The following is a 24195-nucleotide window of genomic DNA, read 5'->3' as shown; positions in this document are numbered from 1 at the left end:
GGGGGGGGGGGGGGGAGGGAGGAGGAGGCTCGCGTGCGGTGTCGTTAATATAAATATATTTATATTAATCTACATATACATTCTTTTTTTTATATTTTTCAGCGGTAGCGTTTACTTTATCATCGTTTATATTTAATTAAAAAATATATCGGAGGTTTGTGTTTCCATTAAAATAACTGAAATTACGGCGGATTCTATTTTTCGGCCGATAACAATTTTGTAAAATGTAAAAAATGTATTTCGCGAGACAATAATATAGGGGGAGATTGACGCAAAGACAGAGATCGTAATAATACATAGGCTGAGTTTTCTCGCGCGTCCCGATACTCCACAAGTACCTGCCGCATCCATCTGACGGAACTAAGCGACGTATCGTTTTAGTCCGACTGTCTTTACGTGCCCGGCGATATTAAGGCGTTTTCCATCTCTTCACGAGTTTAAAATGAGCTTTCCCTTTTTCGCCAAGTTTGACGACTTCTTTCCTTTCCTTTCGCTCGGACGATACGACGCGATTACCTACTTATAACATCCTCGCCGTTGCCTAATGTGTTTCGGCATTAGTAATGCAACTGTAACGGTCCGCTGAAACGTCGCGACGTTAGGAGGGTACGATTTTCAGCATTTGCAAAGGGTACGGCGTTTGACTGTACATTAATTAACATAACATTGGAAGGCGTCTTCGAGTTTACGATCGCGAAATGCTATCAAGTTTAACGCTAGAGCTGCGTCGCGTGCGCGTTTACATTACAGTGAACGCGAATAAGTTCATCGAAGACGAAAAACGATTTGTGTCACGTCGTTGCACCCGTGAATCTGAGAATAATATACCTAGAAAGGAGCTTCTCGCGGTTATTATTTGCGCTTGGTTACTATTTATCTCTCATCAACTTATTCAAAATTCTCTTTTAATTATTATTCATTTTATTTAGTAAGACGAAATTATCATGAAAAAGTTGCTGAAATCGTGTAAGAAAAAAAATTATATAAATCAAGAAGAAAAATACGGGCAAAAGTTTCCAATTATGTAACGCGTTGTATGAACTGTTTATTTTGAGAATTGAATGCAAGTTTATTTTTCATTTATTTTTAACCATTTTCTCTTTCCACGTTGATCCGTTAGCATAGCAGCCGAATTATCGATCTTTTTTTTAACGTTAGATTTTCACCACTTTCAAAGAGTAAGCGGCTTACGTATTCATGTAATATCGTGACGCGCCTCTGCTTTAAATACTTTCTGAATATTCCTGTACTGTTTTTAAACTACCTCGTGTTTATTACGATGGAAATTTGTATTCTGGGCTTACACATAGGTAAAAACTCGGCTGCTCTACGTTTGTCAGAGCACAAAATTTCTCTGGAGAACAATTTTTTTTTTTCAATGGAAATCAAATTGGTTTACATGCATAGTCTGTCTGTTAATTACTAATTCAACCGGAATATAAGAGCACTCGCGAAATCGACCATTCCTCGCGTGGCACGTAACCGCATTCCTCGAAATTATTTTCGTGTATTGCGCTCAACGAAGAGCGTGCTTCATTCCACGAGTTGTTAACTGAAAATTATTTATTCGATGGAAATTTGTCAGCAAGCGAATAGTAATCGTCGTAGTTTTTTTATTGTGCGTTACGAAACACGATCTTTCTTTCAGTCATGATCTATCTATATAATCTATCTATTATTATTCTTAAAAATCTGCGAGAGTTCTAAAGACAACTGCTGTTGAGTGGAAATTACGATTCGACGAATCGTCGCTCGTGAGGCAGCGAGTAAGTAACTTTAGGGTTCTATGTTTATATATAACGTAAAGAGAAAAGTACGGGTGCCTCCGGAAGCGTAAGGGTTAATTCAGCGAGAGCGCGCGAGCTTTTAGGGGGTTTAGGACGTAGGTATATCGCGGGCGCGAGACATCAGGAACTTTATTCGGCGCGTGACGAGAAAGCGTCACGTTGTTTTAGGCGAATTTATAACAAAAGTTTCCCGTGCGAAGGCGGCCAAATGGAAATTATATCCGCGGAGAAACGGTCATATCGAGAGAAAGAGACAGAGAGTCGGGATGAAAGACAGAGAAGAAGAGAGAAAGAGAACTGAGCAGTGCGCACTCATGGATAGAAAGCAGGGCCGAAATGATCCGGATAAAACGGATTTGTCTCAAAGGAATCCTCGAAGAGGATCGTCGATCCCTTTGATAATTAGTGCCAGTTGGTCGGACAAATACCGTTCCTTTGTCCGACAGGCAGCAAGATGGGAAAACGTGAAAGTAATTATTCGACTGTGATACAGTCTCTCCTCTCTGTTTGTGTGATATTTACGTCTCACGAGGACATTTCTCTATAGACTCGCAGATAATTAAAGTTCCATCTTTTGCACACTTGCCATCTTTTTGATTTCGACAACCGACATCTTAGATTTTTCGCGTTCGCGAACGACATTTGCGCTCACACCGTGCCATCCTATTACAACCTTGGCAATTTCTCTCATTCATTTACTTTTACCTCTATAACAAGTATTGAATCCGAGAGGTATTGATGTTGGAATAACTGATGTTTATGGAAATGCCTTGAAGGAAGAGTCACGATTGAATCGTGATTTAATGAATTATTGTTTGCGAGCAAGGCATAAATGCAATAGTTAATCATACGGCATAAGACAATCATGCAAATGCAAGATAGCCGAGCGAAGTGAGCGTATTTGCGACTGTGTCGATGATTTCAGCCCGCGGCTACGAACTGCATTGTTATTCAACGTTGATCGCAATTGCATGCCGTTGATTCTACTATAAGCTGAAGAGTTTACCATCGCGCTCGTTGTTCGATCGATTTGAAAAGAGGCATCGCGCGTAAACGTCGCAATTTTATGAAATCAAGTCATTAGGAATATCGTTTCGGGAATTCGCCCGGTGTTCTTGGTAATTATCCGTGAAATGACTTCAAGCATAAATTTCTTTGCGCTCGCAGAAACCGCGCATCAATCAGAATTTGATATACTCCCCTGTCCAGAGACGGAGAGAATTTCATTTTCGGTCGTAGCGAGAAAGTGACGAAAATGGATGCGTCTGCTCGCGCGCGCAACGCGCGATGCTCCATCTCCGCTGTTATAGATAAATTGTGAGCTTTGCTCGCAACAAAGTTCCTCAACGTGCGAATTATTTCAGGCGGAAAGCAATATTTCTTAAATTCACCGATGCCAACCTCCCGGGTCGTTGTAGACGGATAATAACCTTCCTTAAGCTAGATAATCTCTGTAATAAGTTCCCGGATACCTCGCCGGTACCCGTCACAGGTGGAAAAAGAGAGTAATGCGAGTAACACTTGTGTGCGTTTCGCCACAGAGAAGCTAAATTGTTTTGCGCGATTGAGTCAGTGACATTTAAACACAGCTCCGGATTTAGTTCAAACAATTTTGCAGTCTCTATCGATATTCGACCAATTGTACGGATTGATAACTGATAAACTCTGACGATTACAACTCGTGTAAAACGGTCCGACTGACACCGTCGAAATATTGTGCCCTTTTTGATATCGACGGTATTGATATCGACGGTATCAAGTATCGACATTTTATTCTCTATTCTCGTTACAATTTTAACGGTAGATAGAGCTGTCTGATCCTTGTCCCACGCGGATATCGCCAACGGATATCTTCGCGTCTGACAAATAAAGTTCGGAATTAGACGGACGCATTTAGCGTTAAATGCGACGCGAGAATAAGGGATGCCTGGCTTCGTGCAATAAAGCGACCTACAGAGGACTCGCGCGGATAGAATCGAACTTACGTCGGCATTACGAAGTCTCTTCATTCGATCGTGCCGTCAGTGCTCCAGAAGTGAGAAAGGAGCAGGCAATGGCGCTAGTAAAATGCGAAAACTCTAAAAGTTCGTCGAGAGGCCAAGCAGTCCAACTCGAGGAAACTCTCGCTCCGATAAAATAACGGAAATGTTTTCTTCGTCTCTTTTTCTCTCCCTTTTCCTCTATCCCTTCTTTCTCTTTCTCTGTCACCTCTAGCACTTCCGCTTTCTCTGTGACCATTCCGCTTCCTTCTTTCACGCATCCCCTCTTTTTCTCTCCTCCTCTCTTTCACCTTGTCTCTCCATTCTCTAACGCTCTGTCTCTACCTCGCGGTTTGGTATCGAGAGAGTTTCGGAACGAAACGCAAACACTTCGATTTTCAACGAGACGGCTGCGGAAGGGGGCGAGGGGACAAAGAAAACTCGTTGACCACGCTGATGTCGACAACCGCGCGACCGGGGCAAATCTACACACATCGATATTGACCAACTTTTCGTCGGCGTACGGCGGCGGTTACGCCTTCCTTCCCCGCGCCTCCTCCGCATCCCAAGCATTCGAACGGATTTATGTGAGGGGCGACGACGGTTCTCCCTGGGTCGGCTGGATTATCTCGGGATCTGGCTGAAATACGGAACGCTCGTTCTGGAAAAATTTGCGGCACGAATTTGCGTGATCGTGAAATCGTCCCGCGATGGAGTCGCTCTTCAAGTACAGACGATTTTTGGTTTTCACCTACCTATGTGCGCGGCCGATTTCTCCAGATTTCTCTCTCTCTCTCTCTCTCTCTCTCTGTCTCTCTCTTTCTGCTCTTTTATGTCGACGTAAGATAGTTAGAAAATTTATTTTCCTTTGTGCGCCTAAATCATTCTCATATCAACTTTTGCAGATTATTGTGTCCTCCATATAAGGGATGAACAATAACAATGAGAACGACAAGAAGTAGTGTTTTCATTAAACGCGAAATTTGAAATTAAGGTCAATATATTTGACATCGAAATTTCGGAACTCTCAGTCACATTTAGTTAATTCTGAGTGAAATTTTATCTTAATAGATATCCCTGATTGTCCAGATACATTGTTTACGAATAGACTCTTGAGCGTTAGAAGGGATGGTAATTCCCTGTTGGCAAATTTTTGGCGTGATGTTATCATGCGGAAATTCATCACGTATGAAAATCTTAACGCACGTTATATCTAAAGTTTGCAAACTATCAATTTCGATTTGCCTCCGGATATTTGCTGATAATAATAATCCTACACGCGCTCGTTTTACGTTATTATCACATGTGTTTATTTTCTACAGTATGTATTGTTTCAACTCGCACACGTATCGGATATATTGTGTGTACGTGTTACAGCCGTCCGGACACGGTTCACATTGGCATTTCGCAGGATCAAATCTTCCGTTGCGAGAAACCGCTCAGCATTTTGCTCTTTTTGCACACTTGGCACAATTGATGTTTTTACCAGTATCGGCGGTCCGTTCGCGCACGATTTACACTTCATCAATCTCGGTGCTATATCGGGCTCGTTGTAGAATTGCCCGGTATCTCGGTATCTCGGTGGCTGCAACGCGCGCACGGATGCGGGCTCCGATCCAAGAATCGCGGCGGCGTGTTTCGCATACGTGACTTCTTCCATCCTACTGGGCATCCGCGGATATGCGGGAGCAAGTTGAAATCCAAAGCCGGCAAACTTCGGATATGAGGCGTTTCGCACGTCGGGATTTCGTGCTACAGCTTCTCCCGCGCGAAAGTGTGTCACGCCCAAATTCGCGGGTAGAGGCCTGTAAAACTTTGCACGAACATTCGAGTTTGAATATAGGCGCGCGTGATAATGTCGAAAAAATTCTCTCTCCTCCTTTCACGGGCGAAAATAGCATACTCGACGTACCATCATCGACATCATATTGAAATTCTCCATTGGTGCGTTGCTTTGGAAAAAAAGAATAGGTAAGTCACCAGAAATTGATAAGGCGCTGATTTGAGCGTGATTCCATACGGTTATAGATTTTCAATCGCAGGGAACGGATCCAGAAATTGATTTTATTATTTCGTCTTGGTGCCTTGTTTTTATTACAATTGTTTAAAACATAATATTAGGAAGTTTATATTTTTGTATTATATCTCCACTTCATTATCTTTGAGAGGATTAAATATCGCCTATATATGAATTTTATATATAGCGAATTATGATGTCAGCGAAAAAATTCACGTCAACAATCCTCGCAAGCAACGTTCGTGCAAACGACTCTCGTGAAATGAAATGGCTTTATTGTTATATCGCTTTATTGTTGATAAAAACAGCTTTTTAAAAGCTGCCAAAAAATTCCGTCGCCAGAATGTACCAACGTGTGTCCGGCTGAAATATCGAAAAAACGTATTTTTTTTTTTTTTAGTTTGCGAAGCTTTTTAACACAGCCGTTGCGTTTTATCATACTACGTGCCTGCGCGCGATATGACCGATAGCGGGGGATTTCTGGCACATTTAAAATGTCCGCTTAGTCGGAGTAATGCGATTTCGTTCACGAGCGGTCATTTATGTGAACGTAAGTTGCAAGAATGGCGGACCATTCTCACTGCTGACACTTCATAATCCGGGATAACTTAGGAGGGTATTGTCGGTTCCTTACCGTGACGTGAAACGTCGAAAATACAAGTAGATTGTGTCACACAATGGGGCTTTTCTCGTGTTAAAGTAAGGCAAGAATGACGATTGCAACTTCGTGTGAAAATATACGTACTTGCATACAGTAGCGCGAGGATGTAACAATAAAGAGAGGATCCGTAGATTCGTAGATCTCTTTCGCGACGTAGTCTGCCGCAGTCAAGCCACGAAATCTGATTACGTAACCGAGCTGGCACAGATCGAGATGAAAGTCACAAACTGCGACCTGTTAGACAATCTTGTGGAATAATTCCGCGACAATTTCGAGTTTTGCGTGGCGATTCCTTCTCAAAAGGGGATTTAGTCTTGTCGACGGCAATCAAGCCGTTGGCTTGCTTATAAAGTTCTTTCGGGACGGAATAAGCGCGGTTGAGTCGAGCATCCAACACACAGGCAAAAAGAAGCCTGTAATGCGGAGGAACAAAAGGAGGTTAAATGAGGATGGGATCACCCCGAGAGTAGCGCCATTGGGGTTCTTATGGAAACTGCAGTGCCATTTGAGCGGGATGGAGAAAATCGTTTCTTGGATAGGAATGTGGGCACGAGATAAATAAAGGAGATCGCGGAAACAGAGAAGGGCCCGATCGAGGAGAAAAAGCAGGATACGGATGCGTGGGAGAGAGAGCGAGAGAGATTCTGAGGGAGAGAGGGATTGCGAGAGAGATAATTGCGAAATCATCTTGTCTTTGTAAAAGTACCGCATGCCGATTGAGGATGATTTCCTTTAAACGATAGATTATAACTCTCACTATTTTCTCGCAAGGCGCACGGATGAAGAGCAAATTGAATATTCTTGGAACCGAAGGGTAAACGCTGCAAAGTCAACCACGCGCTTCATTTTTACGCAAGGAAACATTCTATTGTCTATATTTTTACGGTAGAAAAAGAGATATTCCCACAAAGTTTTATTAAGCGCGACAATTCGCGACGGTTTTTTAAAATACGACTCGATTAACATTAACATTCATGTAGCGCATCTTCCCGCTGGCGTATTATTGCAACGAAACGTACACACGACGACACAATGTGCTCGGCGGGATGAAAAAATTTTTTAAACGTCGAGTTCAGTTCTAATTTGGCGGAGGCATGTCGCACTCTATGTTACTCAGGATGTCGCCATTTCGGGACGTTATTCGAGTCCGGGGGTTGAATTGTTAATGGCGCGTGCTGGACTCGTGTTACACGTCCGTCATCTGCCGAGCATGTAGATTACAACGGGATACTATATTCCACGGTGTGGAACAAAGGCAGGCAGGCAGGCAGGCAGGCAGGCAAGCAGGCAAACGAGCAGACAGACACGTCGTGCAACCGCATTTGCTATTAGCTAAGTGCAGAAATATAACGAATGCAAATCTTTCCTTCGATAATGCGAGAAGTATAGAAGAGGGGGTTAAATCATTTACACGATCCTCGTCGTCTGTGAATCGTTATTACGTATTTTCATTTGCACATCTCCGTATTCAGTATTCATGCGAGCCGCGTAAATATCGAGTATAAAATAAATAAATATGCAATTTCATATAAAAAAGTATAAATACGACGCGATGCGGTCGCACACTGTTGGCGGGCAGAACTGGTTTTTATTCAAAGAGGGAATTAACATTGGCGGGTTAATCTGATTACGAGTGCGATTTTCCATATGCTGCAAATAGCAGCTGCGGAAAAACATTCATTACGTTCGGTCACGATGTCGATTATCGCAGAGCAGAGGCATCGAGATAATTTCTCGCGTGTGCACGTCGAGATTCACAAATCCGCCGAAATCGCACAAACGCATCGGCGGCCTCGATTATCGCTTGTGTACACGTGTGTTATTATTTCAATCAAGCGCCTTCAGTGGGGGGTTTCAAAGTGCCAGCTTGATCTTGGTTATACGTCTAGCGGATTACGCGCGGCAACGTCACGTGTTAAAGCTGTATCCGCTTGGCTGTTTCGGAGCTGCTAATCCGGTCTCGCTGCTGGACGCCGGCAGTGTATTCATATCCCGTTGCGAGAGCTATCAGCCGTGTATTCCCGCGTGCGCACGGATGTTATCAGCCGGTCGAAGGGAGGAGGTCGGATATCGCGTGGGCGGACGGATAGCTACATTCGTTCCCAGTTCGTAGTGCTAATTACGCATCTATCTTCCGGTACTTTATCGGCCGTATGCATCGCGATGCCGGCCTATTTCAGCGCGGCGTGGCATTTTGATTACGGCTCGTTGACGTTCACCTGCCTCGGAAGGTCGGTTTCGATTTCTTTCTCATCCTCCTCATCCTTATTTTCCTCCTTCTCCTTCTCTTTCTCCCTCTTCTCCTGCTGTTCCTCCGCTACGTGCTTCGTCGTCCTCGCGAAATTTACACGTAGCCGATAATCGCGAAGCGATCTCGTGCAGCCGTGAATCGCCGAGACGCGACTCATCCGCGACTCCCCGTTCAAATCGCGCTCGATCGTCGCGGCTCATTTCGCTCCCGAGTCGTTCGGGTCTTAGGACAAGCGATTAAGCCCCCTCCACCTCGATAATATTACGGCATTCTACGCGAGCACTAACAGCCATTGCGCTCTCCACTCTAATCTCTTTAATTGCTTCTTGTTATTATGTCGAAGCACGCGGCAAATCGTACATGTGCGATGACAAATGTAATGCGCGTGGTTGTAATTCTGTTGCGCAAAATGGGAACGTAAATGCTAGTACGGCCATTAGCCCGGCTAATGCGCGCTACGTACTCGCTGCTGTTGCCGCTTCTGCTGTTGCTGCAAAGGATCGCAGAGTTTGGAGATCTTTTGTTCCGAGGGGGTAGAACTTAAAGGATACACACTCCTGCGTTGCACTCTTCTCTGCAATTTTCACGAAATTTCAGCTTCGGTAGATTTCGTTTCTCGTTATAATTCCTCCTTTGACCCGACAAGTGCTCTCCCGCTCCTTTCGCAACTTTTCTCAATTGTTTTAACAGAGCCAGCTCTCGTAGCGTTTAATAGCGGCGAAGTAAGGCGGGTCGCGCGCGGAAAACTCCACGAAGATTGCCATTGCTACCATGGGATATGAAAGCTACCGAATTTCCTTCGTGTTCCGTCAAAAGCAGAACAATGTTTTTAGTTGATAGGACGGAATTTTACATGTCAGTAACATGTACGTTATCATCAGTGCAACGGAAGTATCATTAATAAAATTGTTCGATTATCAATTATCAGTTATCGAATTTCAATTTAAAAATATTTGGAAAAATGCGAATGTACGAGAGGCCGCCACGTTTCGTCGCGTATTGTGTGCCAAAGTTCCGATATAATCAAATAAATTTATTTGCGAAATTAAGCAATCGCCTGTGTACGCGCGCATATCCACACACACACACACACACACACACACACACACACACACACACACACACTCACACACGTAGCCATAAATAAATAACGGATCGTTCCAAAGGAGACCCAATTTAACGGTACACGCAGCACATAATAATTTATCTGCAACATCCGTCATGAAAGATGAGAGGGTATCACGTCACACCGAGTTACTTAAGGGTTAATAGTTCGAGATTCCGGGCGCGTCGTGAAATTTTACGTCGCTTGCGTAAAATGCAAACGGACCGTTTCTTGCAGGTCCCATTCCTCCGAATCGATCCGTGTCTCTAGCTCGGCACCGCCCTGCAAATTAGACTTTGGAGGAGAGTAATAAGTACGCTTGCACGTCACGTACTTACGTTCGGGAAAGATTTGCTTTTCGTGCCCGCGTGGGACCAGTACCAAAGTCAGCCGGCGGTGCGGCACCTGCCTGCCTGCCTCTACATTCTTCGATGTCCCAGCTATTCCCGGGCGGTATTCGTTGCGTTCAATAAACTACTGTTTCTCGGGCGTGCTTGCGCTCTCTTCAGATCCCTGCCATATTTTATATTCGCAATTGGTCTGTATGAACAAATTGTTTAAGTTCTCCATTTTCTTTATCGCATTCTATAATACATATTTTTATGAGTTGTATCACATTATATACAAAGAACGATGCGCTTACCTCTTAATTTGCTCATGCATACAGGACGTCTGACAATTCATGACATCTGTTAAGTGTAGATGGAACTCACCAGGTCGTACACAGAACTCTCCTCCCATTTCGCTACCAAGTAAAGTTTTAAGTTATTTGTTAAAGAAGATTGGCGAATAATCGCACGCAATGTACGATAGATGATGGCGTTTGCTGTTGTGTGCTCGTATATCAGTTAGATTGAACAAAAGAGAGACTTTACTATTTGATAAATGACCTCGTAGATTTTTCGTTATTAATTAAAGAAAATTAGTGCATTATTGCGCATAATCATGCATCAATCTTCTTTGATAAATAATTCAAAATTTCACGTACTGGTTTGCGAATTGTAAAGAAATTTTGTATTCGGTTTGATGAGTTCTATCTACATTCAACGGGTATCAATAATTGTCAAATATCCTACATATGTATACGTTTGCCAAGTCAATTTTATTTACTGATGAGTCTTAAAATTGCACTTGACGGTGACTTTAATCGTACTTGCAGAATAAAAATAATTACATTGCAGGAATTAAAATTGCGATATGAGATCTCAGTAAAAAAAACAGAACGATAAAGTTTGCGTGCAAGCAATTATACTTGACAACATTTTTACGACGGTATTATTGCTTGCGGCGTGATTACCTCATAATAATCCGCGCCGGCGAGAAAGTCGAATTGATTCGAGTGAGCCAATAAAGTCTCGCGGCGGATAAATTCCCACGGCGGGCAGAACCGCGCGCGGGACTTTTATTTATTACGGATTCCGCAAAACAAAAGATTTATCCCCGGCGACGATCGAAATGTACGAGCCAATCTATAAAATGTCGGGAATGCTTGCATAAAATGTATGCCACATCCACGGAATGGCGAATCGAGCGAGCCTCACGCGCGCACGGCACACAGAACAATGTCCTGTACTCGTACGTCACTAACTAAATGCTAGAATTATGGTTTGCGTAACAATACGACGAGATAACGTCGATGCGCGCAGATTCACCTACGAACATACGTTGATACGCAGCAGCAATAAATGAAATGTTTCCATTAGGCTGATGCAGGCTTTACCAACTACGCGGACTGTTGTAAGGTTTTATGACTAAAGGCGGGCGCACAAAGAAAGAGAGACGTACTTACGTCGCATTAAAAAGAATGAGCAAATCTCGTCGCGAAAGAACACTTTAATCGAATCACCGTCGCTTTCGCGAATAATTCCCGTGCGTCCGACGCGGCGCTAAAGTAAATTCGTCGTGAATCATTACTCGCGCGACACTAAAAGTTCGTTACTTACATCAGCCGCACTGGCGCGTTTGTACTTTTTGATAACAAGAAACCATCAAGTATGAGAGAGCGACGTGGCCGCGAAAAACTTAAAAGCGTTCGTCTTATGCAATCCGTTGAGGAACAAAGAATATCGCGCTGCCGGCGGGAAACTAGATATATCACCGGCCAGATACGAAAAATGCAGCGGGAAATTTTAACCGCTGGGTTACAGGGGTGACGTTTTTAGAATCGGGCGCTCGCTCGCTCGTTCGCGACGGAGCCCGTCGCATCGTACTTGCGGCGAAAGAAGATTACGTGAGGAGAATATAGCGCGAAATCCTTGAAAATTGCCGCGACGGCGGCTTACGCACGAGGCGAAAGCTTTAAATTTAATAGTGTACCCCGCACACTGTATTACGCTCCATTTCGACAACGGACAAAAATATCGACGGGCAACGCGCGTTTCGATCTCTCGTCTGACACTTTTTCTCCCCCGCGAGATAAGATATAACACGTGAGATATTCGATATTTGTGCTGTAGAAGCCGTCCTGGAAAAATACGTCGGGAAACTTACACGAATACCTTCTACGTACGTGGAAAATAAGGATTTTTCACACACAACACATACAATTTCGCACACAAATGTGAGCGTGTGCTGGGGGGTGTTTCTTTACGTGCTATTTTGAAATGTTGCGGCAATAAACAGCAGCGTTTTATTTCTTCTCCCCGAGTTAGGTGTACGGTCCGGCTGTGATTCTTATTTGTACGCAGTTTTTGCCGAGAATTAAGTGCTAGCGAAATTTACTTCGCGTTTCGTTGGTGGCGAGCGTGGTACAGAGCGCAGCCTTCCGACGCGGATATTTTACAAATGGCGTTGGCCGAGTAAATGCGGGTATTGCTTTCTCTTTTTGCGTACGCGCACTGCGCCGCCAGCGCCGTTGCTGCCGACGCCGACACCGCCGCCGCCGCCGCCGTCGTCGTTAGGCGAAATCTCAGTAATTGGCTCGGTCGCATTTCGAAAACGTCGAGCGACAACGGAAGATTCATCTACCGCCATAAATAAAACCCGCTTACCGCGAGTCCCGCTGAGGTTAGCTATCTCTCCCGAAATACGAATTTCTACCTCGATATCGTTAATTCAAAGCGCGACGCGTTTGGACATTTCGACAGGACGTTTATTATATTCTTGGGTCACCGCGCTCGAGACCTCGAGTTACTTGATATTTTTGTCGAATAGCTACCAATTTATAGCACATTTTAACAAATCTTGAAATACGCAGTTTAATTCCGATAATGACATATTTATTTTATGCACATTGGCCTTATATTAGAGAAAAATTGACGGAAAATTTGTTAAACTCCTTATCATTATAAGTTGGAGTTATTGTTCTCTTTTTTGTTTTGTCTTTGAACGTAGTTTTCATGTATATTTTTAAGATGTATATTTTAAATTGTATATTTTTAAGATGTATATTTTAAGATGTATATTTTAAATTAAGGTGAAATTTACACCTGTGCGTCTCGCGCTTGATGTTACTATCAGAGTTGATATCTTGCTCCTTTTATGAATTCGCTTTGATTCGAATATGAATTTTTTTGGAACTATACGAACTATACGAGGATTTTACTAATAATATCAGTCAGTCAGTTACGAAATTCTCAATAGCCATTTAGCTATGAAATTCTCTCCGTGTAACGACGTACATCTTTAGCAAGTGCAAACACAATTTTCAAATAGACATTTCGAGAATCCACATCACTTGTTGCTTGAAAATTAAATTATAAAGAATACTCGATACTTTTGCGGCAATGTCGCCTCGAACTCAACGGCTCGCTATTTGACCTGCAGAACGGTGTAACGAACGACGTGTCGTAAAGCTTGTTCGGAAACGAAAAAGAATGGAACTCATCGGCAGAAATCGAGGCCCCATTTTTTTTTTGCACGCGAATGTTCGTGGCACAAATTTCGAATCGACTAGCAACGCGCGGCTGGGCGATAAATTATAAGTGCAATGCAATCAGAAACGTACGTCGTAAAGTGCAGTGAGCGCGAAAGTACACAGAACGCATGGCTACGTTAAACCTCTATTATCGCGGATGCGCACCGGGGAAGGGTGCCGTTCTCAGCGATTTTACGCAGATATCTCCGTAACGTATTGCATCTCACGATCCGTTGTTGCGCAACCGAGGAGCGCGCGCCGTGTGTAATCAACGATACATCGTAAAGCGCGGTGCGGAATGAAAATGGATGAAACGTATCGGAAAAGCCGAGGCTTTATTTTGCATAGATATCACGGGGATATTACGGGGGTTGCGCGTAACCGGGGGGTGATCGTTCTCTCAGCGGCACACGTTGTGCTTCGGCGATGTCGCGTCGCCCGGATGGTCGGGTCGCTCCGGCTACGAAAAAGCGACCGCGTTTACGCGCTGACAGGGCGACGCGTCGGGATGCGACGCGACGCGACGCGATGCGATGCCCGAAGGATACCCGTCGGTACGGAATTATGGCTCGCATACCAAAAGAGGTGGTGGCGTCGACAAAAAGATAACGCGCGCGGCCGTCGACGCCCGGCGACGTGGCGAAAGTGCTGACCGCACGGTCGACCTGCGGCGAATCGATATCTCGCCGTGATCCGCGACAAAACTTTCCAGCGTCGCCGGTCGCCGGCTCATCCGGCCGATCTGCGTTATCGTGATGTACCGAAAGGCATCCGTGGATCAAAACGGATCGTATCCCGGCGTCGAATGGCAGAGACATGACCCACTCGTTCGTAGTAATTTGCGAGCCCCGCGGCGGCCTCCATCGCGCCTGGCCGCCCATCGTCCGTGGCCATTTCCGCGGGCCGCGATGTGTTTTAGTGGCGAGTTGACGGTCGGTCGAATTAGTAGCGGTCAATAACACCACGGCTGTCAATTGCGACGGAACTCCACAGTTGCCGTAATACGCTAGCGTCGATAGATACGGGCGAGAAATCGCCATAATTCGCCCCGCGGTGGCGTGCGAATCAAACGATCATCTCATCGCCTTTTCGCGCAAACATGCCGAAGCCAATTATCAGCGAACGTGATTCGCGCCAATCATTGTCCATTGTTGATCGATAGCTCCAAGTAGAGACCTTTGAATCGAGGACTGGTCATAAGGGAGTGCCAAAGTCGCGCGAGAGACTAAAACATTCACCATCTCACTTTTCAATCTATCTTGTTCTGGTGCGCTCACGCACGCTAAAGACGTTACTGTGCTGTGTAATTTGTGATCACAACTATTCGCGTTATAGTTAAGTATTATTGTAATGTACAATTGTAACGTATACTTTACGGGAATTTATCGGAAAAATGAATCAATGTGCAGCATTGTTTTACAATAATTTATTGTCGAGAAGTTATATCACGAAGGTATTTGCAAGAGATCCTGAACGCCGGATTCTGTGGACACGGAATGCTCCCGGTAGAAAAAAGCATTAAATATAAGGAATTTTTTAGTATATATTATTTTGATATTTTATATGAAAAGAGAATATTACTTAATTTTCTTGAGATGTTATCCTTTATTTGTTTTGTTGAAATCTTTTCGTGAGATCTTATTTTGATTCGAATAAGCGCGAAAGTTGACAGAGCATGGCGGCTCAATCAAGACGCGTTATCTCATAGCCGGTCTCTGTTTGCTTAAGAGTCTCTAGGGACAAGTTCTTTTCCCTTCAGATTTTGTTGCGACACAGTTGGCTCTCGTTCGTTTAACGAAATCGCCGAGGAGAGGGTGGTTTTCTCGGATTTCTAACAATGACGATAAGGCTCCCTCGTTTCTCCTTCGCACGTGCGCGCGACAGCGACTTCTGAGAGCTGCTGTGCTCTCGGGGTGTTGCCACCGTATTTCATGAGTGCGCACAGTGGGTGGCAACGCGCTGCCACGTGTTGTAGGGGTAGCGGCGACGGTGGCGCGGTCGAAACAAAACCGAAATAGTAATACCCGTGAGTGCGAATGGGACGGGGTTTCGTGCTCGGCACCGTCGGTCGCGCGAACGACGCACACGGAGCTTGCAAATGGGATTAAGACGAATGGAAACCTTAGTTCACCGTCGTCACGCCGTCCCGAAATGCGCACGGTGCGTCGCTTTCATTTCGCCGGAATTACAGCGGATGTAGTGGAGATTGTGCCGCGGGAAAAGGGTGATTAGCCGTGAGAACACGACGCACAGTCTCTCGATCGCAATTTCAATTCTCCGCACGTCAGAGAGAGCGTCAGAAAGCGCGGGCGTTTGAAATTATGACGCGTCAACAGGCGTGCGTGCGTGCAGCGGCGGAGCGACAACTTGTAACTTATTTTCTGACGCGCAGTAAATAAACTATCGATAATACAGCCGCCTAAGGCTGATTTATAACTTTTAATAGTATCGACTCGGCGTGCTCCGTGTTGCCGGGATGAAATATCACCGCTTGTCGCCACCCTTTCCCCCTCCGACTCGCGATGGTATTTCGCGTTCGAATTCCTTTCACGTATGTAACGGTGATTTTATCTCCTTTCACAACTGCTCTCGTCGGTCTTCGCGAGAGTAAAGATTACCAAATCCATCTGTTCGGATGCGAACACGACATATAATTTAGATCGGAATATCTAAACTTGAAGCGCACGTATGTGTTTTTATTTTCAGGAATTATGAAGTTCGATAAACAACAGTCATATAAATATATAAACATATAAATATATAAATATATTTGCATATATTTTTTTGCTAAACTGCATTTTCGAATCTAGCGCTTGTTTTATTTTACAGGACGGCTAAAAATACATGTACATATATAGGGTACTTAAAAGAAACGTTATATGAAAATAACTTTTTTTCCATATAAATATTAACATTTTTGGACGCACCGTTATATACGTTTTCGACGTCATCTTGTTCGTACGTATTCATGGACAAAGGAAAAAATTTCAATATTTCGTCGCTGCGCGGAAGAAGCAAAAAGAAATCGGAATGCGATGCGCGCGAAAGAAAACTCCCTGCGCTGTCTCGCCCGTGAATAAGCCGTAAAATATTGATCGGATTATAAAAAAAAAGAAAGGAGAAAGGGAAAAGCAGAAAGAAGCAGCGCGCTGCTATTTGCACGCGGCGTTGCATTTCGAAGCGCATGATCCTCGCGGATGCGCACATATATTGATCGTATTAACGAGACGCGATCATCAAGCGAAGCGGTTTCTACTTCACGCGGTGTACTTGACGCGTCTCGATAAAGGGACGAGAGGCGGCCAAACCAAAATCCTTTGATCGCGTTTGAGACAAGCCATCGCGTAGTTTCGAGCGCTCGTTCTTGAAGAACCCACTTAGCAACGGCGCGAGGAGATAGGGTCAATTCGCCAATTCGTTCGAATCGCTAGCCAGAAAGTCAAAACGGCTTGAGGAATCCCTCCGACAGCTGAACTCTTTCTTCGCGTCGGTGATTGAGCGGTCTTCTTACCGGCTGCGCTTCGCTTCGCGATTCTTACACTCATACGTGAGAAATATGCCCGGATCGAGAGCTCGAAATTGCGAGCAATAATTCCTGAATACGCGACGGATCGTAACCCCCCCTGGAGAAATACGTCAAAATATTTTTCGGATTTGTTGAATGCAAGAGCCCCTGGACGGTGAATGCGTCGGTGTCTGTTGTACGTAAAACGTTTTTAACGTCATTCGTAAGAGAGGATAATTTTATGACGAATTATTTCAAATCGCGCATAACTCGATGCTTCTTACCGATTTGTAAAAAGTGCTTTAACCATGTATGGGATGAGCAGTCGCGCGAATATAATAGTTTCAGTCTCTCGACGCATTCGGGAAATCGAAATGATCTCGCGCGGATTTCGCAAATAGCTTGATTTATCTCATAATGCTCTCGTACCTAAATGTATCATGCCGGTTGTCGTAGCGCGATAATAATTAAAAGCGTGTAATAGCTCAGGCGAGATGCAAAACGTATAATGGACCATTGAAAATATGCGCAGGCGGGAAAAAGCGAATAGAATAGGTTATGCATTGTAACCCTTTGTTGAAAATGCCTCTGATTCCCGCGAGTTGTCATTATTCACCCGTTTTATATCGCGCAATCTTTTATAATGTTGCTGCCGCGCGGTTATTTTGCAATTTTTTCTCGCCTATGGAACTTTATTTCTGTCGCGTCGGCGAATATAATTTTCTTCTTTTCCCGTTTTGCGTTAATCTCTATCCTCTCGTCGCGTAACGTTAATCCATAACGCGGTGTCAGCCCCTCGCACGCGTCGTGAATATGTTCGTCGAAATGGAAAAAGCGGAAAGAAATGGAAAAACGAAGAGAGAAATTCAAAATCAAATCATTTTTAACGACTTTCCGCATTATTTATAGTCGACATATTGAAACGTCATGAATTACACTGAGGCGCGCGCAAATAATAATAAACATCGATTTTCAACGCGGTGCAGTGGCTGGCGTGAGTGGGGGACGCGTCAATTTGAGCAATATTTTTCAAATCTCGATCTCTCCACGCATTCGCTACAAATGACTCGATATATCGCGCGGACATTTGACCAGAAATGGAATTCAGAAAATTGTAAATATCTTCGCGCCCGTAAATAAATATGTACCGCTCGCGCGCCACTAGCACGCAAGCACGTACGGCACGTTATTTACACTCGTCATTTCGCCGTTATCATTTTTCCATTTTTTATTTGTTCCGCGCGAAATGTGGAGTATGCGGAAGGCTACTGTAACTATCTGTGCCCACCTACTGCGCGAGATCACGCTATGGTAGGTCGCGCTACGCCGCGCCTCGCCTCGTTGTGCCACGTAATACGTGTAACAACGCGATTAAGCGGCGCCGATTTCTCTCTCTCTCTGTTCCGCGAGCACCGGTTGTCCGTATCGTCGTTGCAGATCAATTCAGCCTGGCACGAAGGAGATCGCAATTCGCGATAGCATCTAGTTAACGGCATAATTCTGGGTTCCACTTCGCGTCTTCTAAGACAAAGGTTAATAGCATCCGCGTCTAGCTCCTTTGACCGCAGGTATCTAATCTGGCATTGAATACGTCAGCGTAATCGCACGCATCACGTTTAATGGAGCCCGGGGCCTTCCGCGTCGGTTCACCAACGGTATTTAGGAGCAGGATCAATTCCCACCGATTTCTCGCGAATAAGCACTCGGGATTCCGAGTACCGTCACGTGTCCGTAATGGTCGGTACATTTTTGGTGGTGTGTTATGCGTCTTCTTGCAGCGGAGAGAAAGACTCACAAAGAGCCGAGCAGCCTGGACCTGATATGTATACGTTTGCAATAAGATTTTTGTTGAAAAGCGATATATGTAGGATCAGGAAGAACAAAGCAACAGTTTCTCTCTAATTATTTATTTGATGTCATTCAGAACGAACGAACGAACAAACGAACAAGATCGCTCCTGGATAACGGTCTTACAAATTTATGTATTATCCGGTATATACTGTTAGTCGTCTCAAACAAAAGCTTCCAACCGTATACAATGATTTAGACAGTTTTTGTATTGTTGACGCATTCTTATACGTAGATGCGAGGATCCGAGTTAGCTGAGCGACGCGTGAGACGTTATGAAAACATAATGTTGGTATGCTGAAAACTTTTCGTTTACCAACATGACTAATCGATCGACGGTTAGACTCTGCTAAATCTCAATATTATTTATTACATTTCTACATATATAATATTAAATTTCATATAATATAAAATCATTTAATACAAAATTTTATATAATACAAAATCATCATACATTACGCAGGGAGAGTTAAGCCCGGTTGCACCAACGTTATTTTGGTTTTAAGTGACACTTAAATATATGTCTATCTTTGTTTATATAGAAAGAAAGATAAAGATAGATATATGTTTAAGTTTCGCTTAAAGCCAAAATAATGTTGGTGCAACCAGACCTAAGAGGAATTAATTAAATTTTTACCGAGGAAAAATTAACATCGTACTAGTCGAAGTGAAATATTTCCCCATTTCCCACAAACCAATTGGTTCCACTTTATTCTCCATGATAGTTACTTCATCGGGATGAATCTAAATAGTGAAACCGCGAGAAACGTCGATCATTATTATTCTTCGCTATTATGATAACAGCTTTTATAGCGCTCTATAAAAGCTGTGAAGGTCTGCACATAATTAGCAAGCTAATTAAGAATAATATACTGAGTTCAATTATAATATAATAATTCGTAGTATGCTGCTGAATGCGTTACTAGCGATTTATTTTACTTCGCGTGACATTATCAAGCGTAGACTGGTATTTCATAATTTATTTATAAACTCATTTGTGCAAACGAATGGACAGCGGATATAAGCGTAATTCAGGTATTAAATAATTTTGCAATCTGCTCGCGTTAAAACGCGTAATTCGCTGTTTCGTTCAGTTTCGCGCCGCGTGCATTATAGTTTGACGATATCAGCTAGGATAAACTGAACAACCTGGTAATACACATTACATTTCTCGTTCACAAGAAGATATTGAGCGTAATTAAATCTCGCGATGTCATCCCTCATACACATATATACAAACACGCAATCTCAATAGGAAACCCAATAGTAAGTTTTCTCTTTATAATCGCGCTAAAATTTTGCAATTTTCTCTTAGATGTTGTTTTAATAGGCAATACTTTAATATGTATATATATATATATATATATAAAGCGTGACAAAATATTATTTCTCTATAAAAATAAATAGAAACAAACGAAAAATGATTGTCTGCACTCACCTAAATAAATAACCCACATTTTTTGTATTATTTACTTTTTCACACGTTGTTCCCTTCAGCTCCGCTACTCTCGGTATTCAACCGAGACTGTCTAAGCGAATTTCGCGAGTCGATCGCGTTGATCGTTTTCCGAACGAGAAGCGTCCCGACGGGGAATCCATTCCCGTAGGCTTAGTCGGGAATGAGGACGTCGTTCCCCGCGTTCAAGGGTTACTCCCTTGCGAGCTTGACAACTTCCGTTTCCGATTTGTCGTCGTCTGCATCGTACAGCGCGCGCCTGTCGCGGAAGTACACGAGGCGCGTTAACATCGAGACGACCGACGGGATTTGTTTCTTCGTGTGGAACTTGATGTTCTCCGGCACATACGATTGATACTCAATGGCGACGCGCCGGTTTACGAAGGTCATCAGGCTGAGTAAGTCGCGGCTGCGCCCGTGAAGATCCAGCTCCTCGCAAAGCGCCTGTATGAACCATGAGCCTGAGTCTGGGTTGCGCCAGGAGTAAAAACCTGAAAGTCGTAACGTGCGCGGTTTACTTCGCTAGTGGATTGGTTCGCTCGCGCGCGTAATGAGATACACTCCGCGCGACGCCATTCACGACGCTTTCACGTCGTCGAGGTGGATGCACCAGCGAATGACCCATGACCTGTGGAAGAGGCAGACAAGCAAACAGGAAGGAAGGAAGGGAGGAAAGAAGGAAGGAAGGAAGGAAAGAAGAAAGGAAGGAAGGAAGAAAGGAAGGAAGAGGAAGGATAGCAATATGAGACGGGCAGGAAATTTAATGCGTCAACTTGGGTGTATGCGTGTATGCTTAAAAGTACGTATTACGTGTACGTTAACTCTCTATATACGCCACGGAGTAAACGCATCCGATTTCTGTCTCATGTTTCCATCGTCCTGGACGCAAGATGTTTAGACGCGATTCTATCTGTTCTCGGTGAAATCTGAGGCTTCAGAATGTGTGTGTGTGTGTGTGGTGACCTAATTAGAAACATCAGTTTATCCACTTCAATCGTGCTTAGGAAGTTACAGAAATCATCGAAAAATACATAAATCATAGTAGTAAACGTGACGGCGCGTCACGCAATTCACAGACTCATGATTTTGAGTTAACCCTGTCTCTGATAAAAAGTTGCCGACTGCCTGGGCAATAAGTTTAAATTAATTTTAACTTTCTGCGCGTACGAGCAACCGCGGGCTACTCTCTAATTGTGCCGCACGGAACAGATATATTTTAACCTGAAATCGCAAAGTTAGGTGTTATCCCCTCAGTTTAGTGTACAAACTTCTCTATGGGAAGCCGCGTGTTCTATATTTGAACGGCATCGTGCTTTAGGCCTTACTTACTATGTTGGGTGTAGGATCAGCGAAGTGGTCTAACGAGAATAGTAACGATTGCTCAGAACGTGATCCCAGCGTTCTTGCCTGACATTTCTCTATGAGAAAATGTTTGGGGAACTGTTGATTTTACCTTGGGTTAATTATTATTCGACGATCTGGGTCAGCTTGCTCGAATTTAAATGCTTGAAAATGCGCGCACATCCACAAACTCACTCAATTCCTAGACATGGTTCTGAGTTACAATTATTCAGTTAAATCACGAATTATTCGCTCTATTCCTTATCACAAATCTATTTCGTATGCAATATTTTGTAATATTGATCAATCAAATTGCTACACGTGTTCAGTATCATATTAATAATTTATACGGGATGCTTAATTAATGAGCGGTTTGCCCAACTCGAAATTTCGCTTCTAACACGAACAGGATTTCAAAATTAATCTAACGTTGATATCTTATTCGATATTATCTTGATATTTTAGCTCTAAATTTAATCTTTCTTAATTTCACTAAGTAATTTATTATTGGAGATTACTCGTGACTCGATTCAATACCAGTGTTGGGCATTGTTCGATTAAAATTTTTAGACTAAATTTACCGACGGATTTTAGTCATCAAAATTAATTAATTGTCATGTACAAAATCACAAATAATTTCTCCGATATTAATTATTAATCAGTATATAATCAATTTTATTAATCAGTATCTAATCAATCTTACATTAATTTGATGAATAATTAATGTTGTCAATCACTGAAATTATTTGTAATTTTATATATGACTATTAATTAATTTTGTTTATTGATTTGTCGATTATTTTGGCCGTATTATTTTGGAAGCATTTTTTAATCGATTAATTGTAATCGAATGCCCAACATTGTTTAATGCAATATGGAATTGGGAGAATCAGGGGAAGGATGAGATTGATTGTAGATTAAAAACAAATGCTAGTCACAACCGAGCGAAAATCCTAAAGTAGGCTGCGAATAGTTTTTCGATGTATATTTTCCTCATCTATCCTTATATTCGTTCGCAGCAGCGTTGATTAGCGCTAATACCGATTAGTTGGTTGGGATTAGATTATTCTCCCCGCTTGTACTACACAAGGTAGGATCGCAACGCTCGCGATTCGCTAATCTAGGATTACTCGGCGTGTGTTTACCGTGAATACAATCAGCGAAGCTTACTGCACCGAAAATTGTTCAATTCCTGCGTCTCTTACTTCACTATTCCGCCGCTGTTCCGTTTGCAGAGAAGATGAAAGCTTATCATAAATCGTGTTGCAAACATATCGCGATCGGTCGAGATTCGCTCGATTCGCGAGATCATTGAAGATTGTTTATATAGTCTAGCTCAAAGAGGATTATTTCCAATTTAGGCAGCATTCAAGACTGGATCGAACTGAACGCGCGTGAACTGATAGATTCCTACGCGGTAATTGTGCAATTACGAGCGGCAGTATTAAGCATTGATCGATTAAAATCTTCTTTGGCTAAAATAATCAGCAAGTCAATCATCATATATATATCGTCACATATGTATAATCAATCGTCATACATGTATAAAATCAAATGACTTTATCGATTGATGAAATCAATTATTATTCAACTTCGATGTGTCTGATTATACACTGATTATGAATTAATTTCACTAGTTGATTAAATTATAGGTGATCACACATATTACGATTGATTAATTTTGGTTATCGATTATTTCAACGAAAGGGATATAATTAGCGGATGATGTCAAGTACCGATGCTGAAGGGACGGCATTAATATGTCATGTAGAAGATAAGTGTATAGTTAACATACCGGCGTAATGAGGACGTGCATTTAACATCCCTCTATGGGCTTAAGCACGCGGTTAATACATCAACGAATAGCGAACTGTACAACCGGTTAACGTCGAACGCTGTTTGCATATTCGATTCGCGTTGCGTTATATTTAATTATTATTATTATTATTATTATTGTTTAATATAGTATATAGTCGCTTAAATATAGTTATAATATATCTTTAAAATAATATTAAAATAATATTAAAATAATATTAAAATAATATTAAAATAATATTAAAAGAATATGCTATGTTAAATGAACATGTTAAAGAAAGAAAGTTTGACATTATTCGATTTTTCTGTTTTCCTATAAGAAATGTCAGAAGAATGCCTTTTTTGCGACCGATTCACAATACCCCCTTAAGAAAGACTACGTTGTCAGAATAGACAAAAATCGTGCTTGCACCCGCTTACCGCTCAGGAATATGTAAGAGAAATCGATTTCCTGATATATTCGAACAACGTGCCTTCCGTAAACGACGTGTACAACCCTCAGATCCGACGCGACAATTTCACTCGGGCGAATTATCGCTCGCGCTAATTTTGCCCCTCTCCCCCCCCCCCCCCC

At 43.0% G+C, this 24195-nt stretch overlaps 2 protein-coding genes across 8 annotated transcripts in view; one reads left to right on the top strand and one right to left on the bottom strand.

The window, feature by feature from the left end:
• Positions 1 to 24195, top strand: part of LOC116844708 (alkaline phosphatase-like) — a 204733-nt gene that overhangs the window by 77320 nt on the left and 103218 nt on the right. The window lies entirely within an intron of this gene.
• Positions 19053 to 24195, bottom strand: part of LOC116844709 (caspase-1-like) — a 135697-nt gene continuing 130554 nt past the window's right edge. For both annotated transcript variants that reach the window (XM_032816614.1, XM_032816612.1), the window contains one exon: positions 19053 to 20956. In XM_032816614.1, coding sequence (XP_032672505.1) covers positions 20658 to 20956 — 299 coding nt within the window. In that variant the 3' untranslated portion in view covers positions 19053 to 20657. The remainder of the gene's footprint in view (positions 20957 to 24195) is intronic.

Source organism: Odontomachus brunneus, unplaced genomic scaffold (genome assembly GCF_010583005.1).
Source record: "Odontomachus brunneus isolate Ranch 3 - 2012 unplaced genomic scaffold, Obru_v1 Obru_scaffold_045, whole genome shotgun sequence".
Taxonomy (NCBI): Eukaryota; Metazoa; Arthropoda; class Insecta; order Hymenoptera; family Formicidae; genus Odontomachus; species Odontomachus brunneus.
This window is presented reverse-complemented; position numbering and strand designations above follow the sequence as displayed.